The sequence below is a fragment of the Chelonia mydas genome, chromosome 4 (genome assembly GCF_015237465.2).
Source record: "Chelonia mydas isolate rCheMyd1 chromosome 4, rCheMyd1.pri.v2, whole genome shotgun sequence".
Taxonomy (NCBI): domain Eukaryota; kingdom Metazoa; phylum Chordata; order Testudines; family Cheloniidae; genus Chelonia; species Chelonia mydas.
The window spans coordinates 37035076-37046759 of NC_057852.1; the positions used below are offsets into that span (position 1 = coordinate 37035076).

Consider the following 11684-nt stretch of genomic DNA (forward strand, 5'->3'; position numbering starts at 1 on the left):
CCCTATGCTTTACTCCATTATGTGTTTATTTGGTTTATTTATTTATTTATTTTGGTGGTGCATTAGAAATAAAGTGATACAACAAGACTCCTGATATCTTAAGAGTATATTGCATTTTAGAGTTCAGGAGTCCATTAACTGGACGTTACTGTCTGCACGAACAGAGGACAGTAGAGGGACAAAACACCACAAGAAAAGGAATTCTTTAAATTCAGCTATTTTTAAAAAAATTCTCTCCCTCCCTTATTTCCAGGAACCCTTACTCAGTGCATACAGATAGACACTACAGTCATCACCCAAAGATACATACAAGGACACAGAAAAGAGACCTCAACATCTTTGGCTTCAGGCGCACAGACCTCTACCCACTGAGCAGAAGAAGTCCGCAAAAGGACTAGCCTCCATAAGGCAAAGCTCATTCTTGAACTCAGTGCAGAGTTTCTGTGATTCATAGGCATTCTATCCAACATTTGGGTGCTACAGTACTCTCTGACCCTCAAAATGGACTAATGAGAACTCCAAGTCCTATGGATGTCAAGAGACTCTCAAGGGAGCAGACTAGCATATTCCAATGCATTATCTAGGCCAAAGGTGGCAAGTGCCATGGTCTTCAACCAACTACATAGATACAGCACAGGAAATGCAACTATTGAACTTTGCCTCCAAAAACATGTATAGCTTATGAATCTATTATACTCATAAATTACTTTTTTCTAATTATAGTATTACTTTAATTTTCTAATTATTTTATTAAATTGGCTATCGACAGAGCAGATGCATCACAACCTTACTCAAGCACGTACCTGCCTATTTGCATGGCTGTACCAGATGACATTCATCACACTCATCACCTCCAAAGGCTTCATACCTCAGCAATACTTTAACCAAAGAAAGGCTCCTTCTCTGGATTCCAATATTTTGATATTTCTCAAAAAGACTCTATTGGCAAACTGTATTTTGCATGTTTCAAAGTAATCCTTGGTTTTAATAGGAAGTCGATAGCAGTACCACATGTGACTAAATCAAGTACTGCATATTGTACTATTTGTTCAACTTACTCATATGTACACACTTTATACAAAAAAGTATCTCAAATATTTCCAATGTTTGGGTGATCTGCACTATTCTATCTATCAAGGCCTTCTTGTATACCATCCATCATAGTCTGCCTGTATTTTTTTTAAATGTCAAAACATTTTCAAAAATGAAACAATTTTCAGACTGCCACAGTGCATTTCCTAATTACGGTGTTTACACAAGTTCTTCCTTTTTTTTTTTAAATGTAGCAGTCAGTCAAATGGCAGTATTTCACTGCAGCCTTTCCCGATGACACATTCCTATCTCTGTATATTTTATTGATATTCCAACACATGGGATGTACATATCCCTTTAGATTTCTTCTCACAAGAACAAACCACTCTCAGTACCCGTCTAAGATAGCTTCTGCCTTAGCTCTAGTTCAGCAAGCTATGTGTCCTGAAATATTCTGATTCATAGAATCATAGAAATGTAAGGCTGGAAGGGACCTCAAGAGGGCATCAAGTCCAGCCCCCTGTGCTAAGGCAGGACCAAGTATACCTAGACCATCCCTGATAGGAGTTTGTCCAACCTGTTCTTCAAAACCTCCAATAATGGGGATTCTACAACCTCCCTTGAAAGTCTAGTCCAGAACTTAACTACCTTTACAGTTAGAAATTTAATACCTAATTTAAATCTGCCTTGCTGCAGATTAAGTCCATTACTTCTTTTCCTGCCTTCAGTGGACATGGAGAACAATTGATCAGTGTCTCTTTATAACAGCCCTTAACATATTTGAAGACTATCAGATCCCCCCTCAGTCTTCTTTTCTCAAGACTAAATATGCCCAGGTTTTTTTTTTTTTTATCCTTTCCTCATACGTCAGATTTCTAAATCTTTTATCATTTTTGTTGTTCTCTTCTGGACTCTTTCTGATTTGTCCACATTTTTTCTGAAGTGTGGCGACTAGAACTGGACACAGTACCAGCTGTGGTCCCACCAGTGCCAACCAGAGCAGGACAATTACCTTTTATGTCTTACTTCCAACACTTCTGTTAATACAGCCTGGAATGATATTAGCCTTTTTCACAATGGCATCACACTGTTGGCTCATATTCAATTCAATCATTCCCCCTCTCGGCCCCCCAGCCCTTTCAAGAAGTACTGCGATGTAGCCAACGATTCCTAAGTGAAGTACTTTGCACTTGTCTTTATTGAATTTCATTTTGTTGATTTCAGACCAATTCTTTAATTTGTCAATGTAATTTGGAATGCCAATCCTGTCCTCCAAAGTGTTTGCATTCCTCCCATCCTGATGTCATCTGCAAACTTCACAAGCAAACTCTTCATTCCATTATCCAAGCCATTAATGAAAATATTGAATAGTACCTGACCCAGGACTGATCCCCACATGACCCCACTAGATAATCTTTCCCATTTGACAGTGAACCATAACTACTCTTTAGTTGAGGTCTTATTCACCCACCTTATAGTAATTACATCTACATCACGTGTTCCTTGTTTGCTTATGAGAATGTCATGTGGAACTGTGTCAAATGTCGTACTAAAAATCAAGATATATCATGTCTACTGCTTCCCCCGCATTTATTAGGCCAGTCACCCTGTCAAAAGAAGGAAATTACTTTGGTTTGACATGATTTGTTCTTGACAAATCCATGCTGGCTATTCTTTAAAATCTTGTTATCCTCTATATGCTTACAAATTGATTTAATCATTTGTTCCAGTATCTTTCCAGGTGTCAAAGTTAGGTGGACTAGTCAGTAATTCCCCGGGTCCTCTTTGTTCCCTTTTTAAAAGATAGCTACTATATTTCCCCTTCCCCAGTTCTCTGGGACCTCATCCATCCACCATGCATTCTCAAAGATAACTGAGATTGCTTCAACTAGTTCCTTAAGTACGCTAGAATGAATTTAATCAGGCCCCGCCAATTTGAGATTTTGGCTTGTTGATGCTTCCATATTACTTTTATGGAGAAAGTAAAAATCCAAACACACACCACAGAAATACTGGTAGGTTTAGAAGACCTAAACCTTTGTGTTCAGCCTAATACCAATGGGGAAACCCCCGCCTGCCACAACTTATTTGCTGCAAAGTTATACCCACTTGGCAACACCTCAAACATAAACAAGCTACTGTCCAGCTCAACTTAACAGTACCTCAAATAGCAAAGCAAGAATAGACAGAGATCTTTAGAAATTTCAAACTAGGAATGGGACCTTTGGAAGGAATCAAATTAGTTCCAGGGCTGAATGAAGAGCAGTGCAGGTCAGTGAAAATTGTATGATTCAAAGATCCACCCAGTCCTTTGTTGCAATCCTGGTTCCGCAGCTGCAGAGCTAGGGACAGCCTGCTTCCTGAAAGCTGACTGCCTTATCTCCCTCCTTTGGCCCCAATGCAGCTATCATGGGAGCAGATCACCTGTAGCATTAAACCCACTGGCTCAGGCTTTCAATCTCACCTTGAGTCATTAACATCAAGGGACATTATGCACAGAATTTAAAGGGAAGGTAGAACCCTAAAAGGACTACAAAGGGCTTAATTATGAGAGCAATTTTTACTGGTTTATTTCTTTTGTCATTAATGTATTCTAGTCCTGGCCCTTATTTATTCTTATTTTACCTCTATGCAGACAGCATCATAACATATCACCTCTGGCACCCATCTTTATACAAAAGAGGGATGACAATATTCTTCTGGCTCTACATTGTTAATATCTTGCCCAGCCCTAGCCTCTCCTAACCACTTCCTTCCCCTATTTCTCATTTGTGTAAAGCAGTCTTTTCCTTCTGCTGTTCCTTCTTCTGAAAGTAGAATGGAAAGAAAAAAGTCTGAATGGTGGTAGTCCAGCAGACTGTTAGTAAATAAAATGAAATGAATGAAGTGTAGGCAAATCTCTCGCAAGGTTCCAAAATTAAAGAGGCAGATTTTCAGGATCTCTCTCTCCTTGCAACCTGATTAAAAGAGTAGGGTTCCGAAAAATGTACCCATTTTATTTTCTCTTTTTTTCATTAACCTAAAAAAAGTTATTTACATTAGATATTTTAAAGGAAGGGTAAAATAAACTAAGTTACTTATCTCTCCCCTTAGGTTTTTCTTCCTTTTGCCCTGATGATGCACCAATTTCTCCTTCTCTAACTGCCACGAATCTCAAAAAGGCTTGCACAGAACCCTGATTTCTTTAGAACCCAACAACGCCATTCTTTAAATGACTGGATGAGTCACTGTTGTGCAGCATGAGATTCCCCTCTTAAAGCAGTAGTTTCACAACTGTTGTCTGCAGAAGACTTGCTGGTGGTCTACAGAGAACTGGCTGATCACATGGTGCTGGCTCTGCTCCTTCTTTCCAGCTGCTACATTACAGCAAAGGCAGCTAAAAACACATTAAAGATTAACCCGATGTTACTTTTCTGTACAAACCACTACTTCAGTTGCCACAAGGATGTTATATTACTATGAGCTAGGGGGTAGATATCCACAAGACACAAACTCTACTAGGATATGGTCCACAGTTTGAGAGCCCTTGATGGTGAGTTTCCCTGCAGAATTCCCTGTCCTGGCAAGTTTGGGAAATGGAAGATTGGGAGCAGGAATCAAATCAAGTTTTTTCACATGGCAATGAAAGACATTAGGCCACTTGCTTGTTTTTGTTAAAAATCAGTTTTTTTTTTCATTTCCAGTTGTGCCAACACTATTAAATTGGTTATATTGATTACCTACCTAACAGCTTTTTTTTAAAACTATACCAGGTAGCGCAAGTCAGACAGCTTTAGCCCCATTTTTGCATGTGGCAGCTTTTCTGGTGGCACCGTAGACAACTGTTTGCACAGTGGCAATTACATTGTAAGAAGAGAGATACCGCAGCTCAGATACCTGCAAAATTCTACATTACCCCTGCTTGTGTATAGCACAAATTCAGTGGAACCCTACTATAACACCACAGAAAGACTTCACTTAAGGAAAGGTTCACCGTGAGAAGAGCAACAATTTGCACATTGCAATATATATGGAAACAACTTGGAACATTCATTCTACTTCACCAAAAAATAATTTGACTTTAAGTCACCTCATGTACTCAATCTGCCCTAAGGAAGTTACATAACTGACCTAGATGATCACTGAATGCATAGTACCAAAATATATTAAGTGATAACTAGAACTTATATGTATATAAGGGAAAATCAATTCCTACTATATTAAGAAGTGGGTAATTCAGCTGACTTCTTGTTGGCTAACAAGATTACAGAGTGCAGGTCTTTATTCCTTTATAAAAGTAATCTGGAAAAGTCTATTTTGTCTAAGGGAAAAAAGGTATTAAACTTTCAAGTGAATCAACAGGTTCTTCCCCCCCCCCCCCAGATAAGATCAATTTCTTTCTAATTATGTTAATCACTGGAGAGCTTGTGCTGCCTTCAAGACGGAAGAGGTTACAGCGTTAAGTTTAAGAAGGTGAGAGGAATTAATTAAGTAGTAAACTTACTTTCCTGTGATAAATTGGCTTCTGGAAGGCGTGCACATAGGCTGAACATAGTAATTCTCCAGTTTAACCCCTTCAGCAGCCAGCCTGTCCAGAGTTGGTGTCCTGATCTCTGATCCGTGGTACCCTACATCTCTGAATCCCTGATCGTCAGCCAGGATGAAAACGATGTGAGGCTGAGTGGTGGGTGCGCTGGCCTCTGGCTCCTTTCCAAGCTCGGCCCTTGTGGCCTCCAGGCTAGATCCGAGGGTGTCCCAGGACAAGTAGCCGTAGGTAAGGAGGCTGAGCACGGAGAAGCCGGCCAGCAGCCCCCCGGCTAGCATTGTCCCTTTGCAGAGCCAGTGGTGCGGTGCACATCCACCGGGGGCCATTCACTTCGGCCAAGGCTGGCGAGAGCGCACAACAGAGAGGGGCTCTGGGCACGGGAGGCGAGGGCAGCCTCAAGGGGTTTCCACCCCGGAAGAGCCACGGGGAGCCCAGCTCATCCCGACTTCAGCTGCCTCTGCAGGCGGGGCGGGGGCAGGGCGCAGACCCCCAGCCCCTCCTCCAGCCCCAAAAGCCCGAGGACGGCCGAAGCCAAGCCAGGATCAGAGCATCCTTCGCCGGTGTCCCTCCTGGAGCCAGGGGAGCTGCCGTGACCCTGCGCCCATGCCGGGGCGATTCGTCGGGTCCCCGGCCGGGGAGCTCCGCCGCCCGCGGGGACAACTGCCTGTCAGCTGGGGGCGGCTGCTGCTAGAGGAGAAGCCCCCGAGCTCCCCCAGTCCAGTCTCCCGCCTGCTCGGCCGGGCGCTCCCCCCGTGTCACGCCGGGCATCAGGGAGAGTCTGGAGAACAAGCCGCTCCGCACCCTGACGCGACTCAGCTCTCCGCCCGCCTGCGCTGGCGAGCGGCTCCCTCCGCCCTCCCCGCTCGGCGGGAGCCTCCCCCTCGCTTCCCGCGGCTCCCAGAGTACAAGCCGGCCGGCCGGAGGCTTCCCCTGCAGGGACCCGGCGGGAGGGAGCTGCCCCAGCACGAGCCCCGGCCAGCCCCACTCGGGGCCGCTTCCTCGCCGACTGGCTCGGGTACAACCCCCCACCGGCCAGGAGGGGCAGCCGGGGCTGAGCGGGCGGCCGCCACCGGCCAGGAGGCTCGGGGGAGGAAGGGGACAGGGCAGGGGAGCCCTGCGGAAGAACTTCTCCGAGCGCCGGAGTCAGCGCCCCGCCGTTTTCAGCCCAGCTTCGCCTCTCCCCTCACGCCTCGGTTTGGTCCCCTCTTTCGCTCGCCCTCCTCGCTGTCGCCCATTTCTCCCCTTCCCCTTCCCCTTCCCCTTCCTTGCAGTCCCATCTTCTCCACCCACGCCTCCTCCCCTTCCCCTGGCCCCCGTTTCCCTTGGGCTCTTTTCTCCCCTCCACTCGACTCTGCCCCTCTGCTTCCAGCCTCTCCGCACTCCCGCCCTTGGGCAGGGCTCCTTAGCTGGAGACTTTCACTTTTCTTTTCCTCTCCTCCCTTCTTCCTGTTGGCCGCAGCCCCCTTTCCAGGTGGCTCTACCCTTTGCCTCTCTTCTCGGACGGCGGGAGCCTCCTTCCAGGCTCCAGCTGCGCAGCTATGGAAAAAAAAATGCCACTCAGGGCCTGAAACTGAACTAACTCTCCCGCGGCAGGGCCCAGCTGCTGGAGATCCAGACTAAGGAGCTCCAGGCCCAGCTCCTTGCCGCTTTACTGCTCAGTGCGCTTCTCAGGCGTCCCCGGTGCCAAAGCTCAGGCAGTGCATTCCTGGCAGCCACCTCAGCAAGGCACCGTTTGTTTTGATTTTTCCTTCCCTTTCTTAAAACATTCCCGAGGCCAACTCCATGGCTCCCAGCGGACGGGTTTTTCTTTCATTCCACCTCTCCTTTGCAGAGGTTTCTCAGTCATTACTATCAAAGCTGGAAAATATGAATGTGCAGAATTTGTCGGGCACAAGCCAGGCCTACTTACTACCACGTCTTTAATTCTGGTGCAATTGAGGTAAATGTTTGGAGAATACTGTTAAAGTATCAGCAACTCTCTTTTTGTTTGTTTGTTTTAAAATGTGTGTTTGCAGCAGTTTTTCAAATTATTGTTAAACATCATACCTTCTCCCCTTTTGATTTGGGTGTCATACTGGTGCTCTGAAACCTTTAAAAATATTGAAGCATGCTGAAACTTACATTCATGCATGAATAAGTTAAATTGAAGCAAATGTGCTGGTTTAAGCTGTTTAATATGAATCAGCATGAACAACTTTTACCCAAACTAGATTACTTAGAAATCATTAACTCTTAACCACCCATTCAAACAGAAGTCAAGATTTACCACACTTCTGAAGCACTGTTATCTTACCGTACCTTCATGTGCAACTCTTAGAAACTCAAAGAATCATCATTAAGGTGTGAATTGGTTCGTATTCCATGTGGAGGAATACGAACCAATTCACACCTTAATGATGATTCTTTGAGTTTCTAAGAGCTGCACATGAAGGTACGGTAAGATAACAGTGCTTCAGAAGTGTGGTAAATCTTGACTTCTGTTTGAATGGGTGGTTAAGAGTTAATGATTTCTAACGGGAATGTTTTGCTCTATATTTTTATAAAAATGAGGCTTCTCCAAAAATTATTGAAAACCAGAACTATTCTGTGAAGCATTCCAGCTGTTTCACATTGTGTGATTTTGATCTTTCACACTGTAAGTTCTTATGCCTTTAGACTACACATTTTGCTACTTCACTATTTGTTTGGCACAGCTTTCCTGTTACATAACTCTGCATTCACTGATAACACTACAGGAAATATAAAATTTCCAGTGAAAACAGTTGTTTTTAAAGAAATAAACATTCCACTACAACATCTGAAACCCAAGTACTGCAGCAGTAATAACCTGAAAGTAAAACTGGATTCAGTGCTTTTAGATCTCCAGTTTAAGGGCTTGTCTACACGGGAAAGTTTTGCCAGTTATACGGTACTAGTGTAACAATACCAATATAACCATATTGGTTTAATTCCTAGTGTGGACACTTTTATTCCAAAATAAGAATGGCTTTTTAATCAGTTTAGCTTAAACCCCTTCTGAAGAGATATATGCTTAACTGAAAAAAGGCCTTTATACTGGAATGAGAGTGGCCACAAGGTGACTTTTACTGGTATAACTATATCTGTTTAAATTCACACCTTAACTTATAGCTTTCTCATATATACAAAAAAGAACAACAAACAAAAAGTATATACAGTGAAATGTGAATTGGATTTAAAATATTCTTTCACTTTTAATAATTGATTTTTCAGGGATATACATCATTAATTTACTAAAGAGAAAACAAATGTAACAGTGTACCTTGCCTGGACAGATATTTAGAGCACCCTATAGACTAACCAGGCCTAACAACACTAGAAATACTGCAGGCAATTTAGCTAGTAATTTAAGACCAGGCAAACTTTGGCCTCAAGTTTTATAATCATTTAAACAAATCATATATATTTAAAAGTATCAGTTATTTTCTGTCCCTGATTTATCCCAAATATTTCGGGAACGTCCAAAATGTTCAGATAAACAGGGAGTTGGCTCCCCAAGATCGTTGCTGAGTAAGTGATTAATGCTAGTGAACAGAACTATAGAGTCAGAGAAGAGAGAGCTTAGAGTTTAAAAAGTTTTTATGCTACTGTGCAGACACAATAGAATTTATCTTTGGATAATGAACAGGGGAACATCTGTATAACCAAACAAGAACACAACACACCTTCCTATTTTCCCGTCCTGCCTTATCAAAGTGGCTCCCTTACTCATGCAAAATGGTGTTAGTCATCACTCAGTAACAAATGAAAACATTCTATGGCTGTCACTGTCAAAGGTCTAAAAACCTGACTGCTATTCTATGTATGCTTGATTAAACAGTTGTTGGTTTTTACAAAATAGGCTTGCATCAACATGGCATTACACTGACCTTGGAGTAAGAGTGTTTGCCTGGCTTTAGTTAATATTTCACTTCAGAAAATTTTTTGAGCAACTGGTATTTGTAAACAATGATTTATACAATCTGCTCAGAATGCCCAAAGAAACTGAATTAGAAGGGAAACTACATGAAGTGTTTTTACTAATGAAAAAATATTTAACATTCACATAAACCTGTATTTGAAGGCAATTTACCTGTCAGTTCATATGTAAAGTAATTATATCAGCATATAATTGTTACTTTATAAGAAGCCAGTGTGGTGCAGCATCTTTGTGCCACGCTGCTGGCATAGAAAGGCCATAAAGCTAATTTAACTGGCACAGGGAGGATCACCTTAGTGTAAGGGTTATCATCTGGTGGTAAGGGCTCTGTAACTAGAGAGTACCTATGGTATTCATATCACTATTGTACCTGAGCACCTCCCATCTTTAATGTATTTTCCCTCGCAACATCCAGTGAGGCAGGGAAGTACTATTATCCCCTTTTGGGGGATGGGGAACAGAACAACTGAGAAGCTAAGTGTCATAGCCAAGATAACACAGGAAGTCTGTGGCATAGCAGGGACTTCAACTCAGGTCTTCAAAGTGCGAGGCAAATAATCTAACCACTGGACCGTTCTTCATCTGATAATCACCACATAACCTTCCTTCTCTGATGCAGGAGGAGGAATAGTTAGAGAAAGTGAAGCACGACTGAGATGTTCCTAACTTCATGATGGTCGTTGTGGCTGTTGCATCTCCTTTTTAATTAGAACAGCCCTCACTCTTCTTTGACACAGTGCAGGGGAATGGTCATGCACAGAGCAGCACCAGGATCAGCTTTTAAGTCACCATTTCATATTTTTAGCTCCCTGCCCCAAGGCTAGCATACTTAATAGTTTAGCCACACAATGTGCATTTTATTGAAAAATAGATCTACAACCAGCTAGTCTTTTGTTTAGAAAAGACTAAAAATATGAATGTATTTATATATTACTTTTAAGTACAATTTTGGAATATTGTTACTGTGACAAGACAGAGTATATTTGGCGTTCCCTGGAATGAGTCACCTTGTTACCCCTGCCTCCAGCAAGAAAGAGTCTGTCTTGTGGTAGCTGAGTGTCAGCTCCCTAGCATCGCCAGCCTTTCAGCCACTCAAGCACTCTCCACTGAGCTCTGCCCTATATTCACATTGCAGGTTAACAATAGATGCACTCCGCGCCCCCTGGAGTCATTCCCCTCTGATATCCAGCCCCTGATACGGGATACTCACAGAAATTCCATATCATTTGCACCCAAAGGTGCAGTATACCCCAATTTACCAGTTATACCTTAAACCACTACTCCTGTAAGTCACACAGCATTTGTGAACACTTATGATAAAACAAAAGTAGGTTTATTTAAGAGAGAATAAAGATTTAACTAGAAACAAGAGCATGGTGGAAACAAGTGATTATAATACAAACCAAAACCATAAAATGTGAACCTGGGTCTACATTTATCAATAGTAATGTTTCCTATATAATAAAGTAGACTCTCTCTCCCACCCCAAGTTCAGTCTGTTGCAAAGCTGCCTAGTTTCTCAATAATCAGGATTCAAACCATTCTTTAAAGCAAACCCCTCTACTAGGGGTTTTCCACAGTGATTAGATCCAGAGTATCTTTCCCTATACTCTGTTATACAGAAAACAATCTTTTGTTTCTCTTCACAGCCAGGGCAAAGGTCTGTCTGTTGTAATGTTCCTTTTTCACCTGTAAGTTTTGATTGTTTGGTGGTGACTCTGATAGTTTTCCATTGATAATTTTGGGAGGGAGCAAGGCTGGTCAATTGAGCCTTGCATTACCTCAGTGGCTGATTAGGGAGGAGTCACAAACTCCCTATTGCTTGGATGAGCCATACCCAAGGCCGCAAACACACTCAGGAAGATAGTTTTATAAAATGGAGGACAGCTGAAAAATCAAATGAAATTAAGTCAAAGCCTGTTTATACCACCCATGTGTTTTTATTGAGAGAGAACACAAAGGATTAACATAATATGGCTAGACTCTGACTTTAGGCATAGCTCTGAAGTAGGGGTAGTGTATAAACTGCACCACCCCAGGAATAGCCCTGGTGGGAGGCATTGTGACTCCGAAATGCTCCTCTGGGTCACAGTTCCTCTCCTGTTTCCTTCTCGCTCCCAGGGGATAGCTATTTACTGCTGGCCTGTACTAGATACCAATAATAAGGAGTTTGGGATTAAAAAGATTTAG

General features: G+C 42.7%; 1 protein-coding gene across 2 annotated transcripts in view; it reads right to left on the minus strand.

The window, feature by feature from the left end:
- ARSJ (arylsulfatase family member J) overlaps positions 1–6893 on the minus strand; it is a 52672-nt gene extending 45779 nt beyond the window's left edge. The window contains exon 1 of one of the 2 annotated variants that reach the window (XM_007054486.4): positions 5516–6893. In XM_007054486.4, the coding sequence (XP_007054548.2) occupies positions 5516–5883 (368 nt within the window). In that variant the 5' untranslated portion in view covers positions 5884–6893. The remainder of the gene's footprint in view (positions 1–5515) is intronic. The other variant, XM_043545404.1, reaches the window with a different exon arrangement.
- Positions 6894–11684: the final 4791 nt, after the last annotated feature.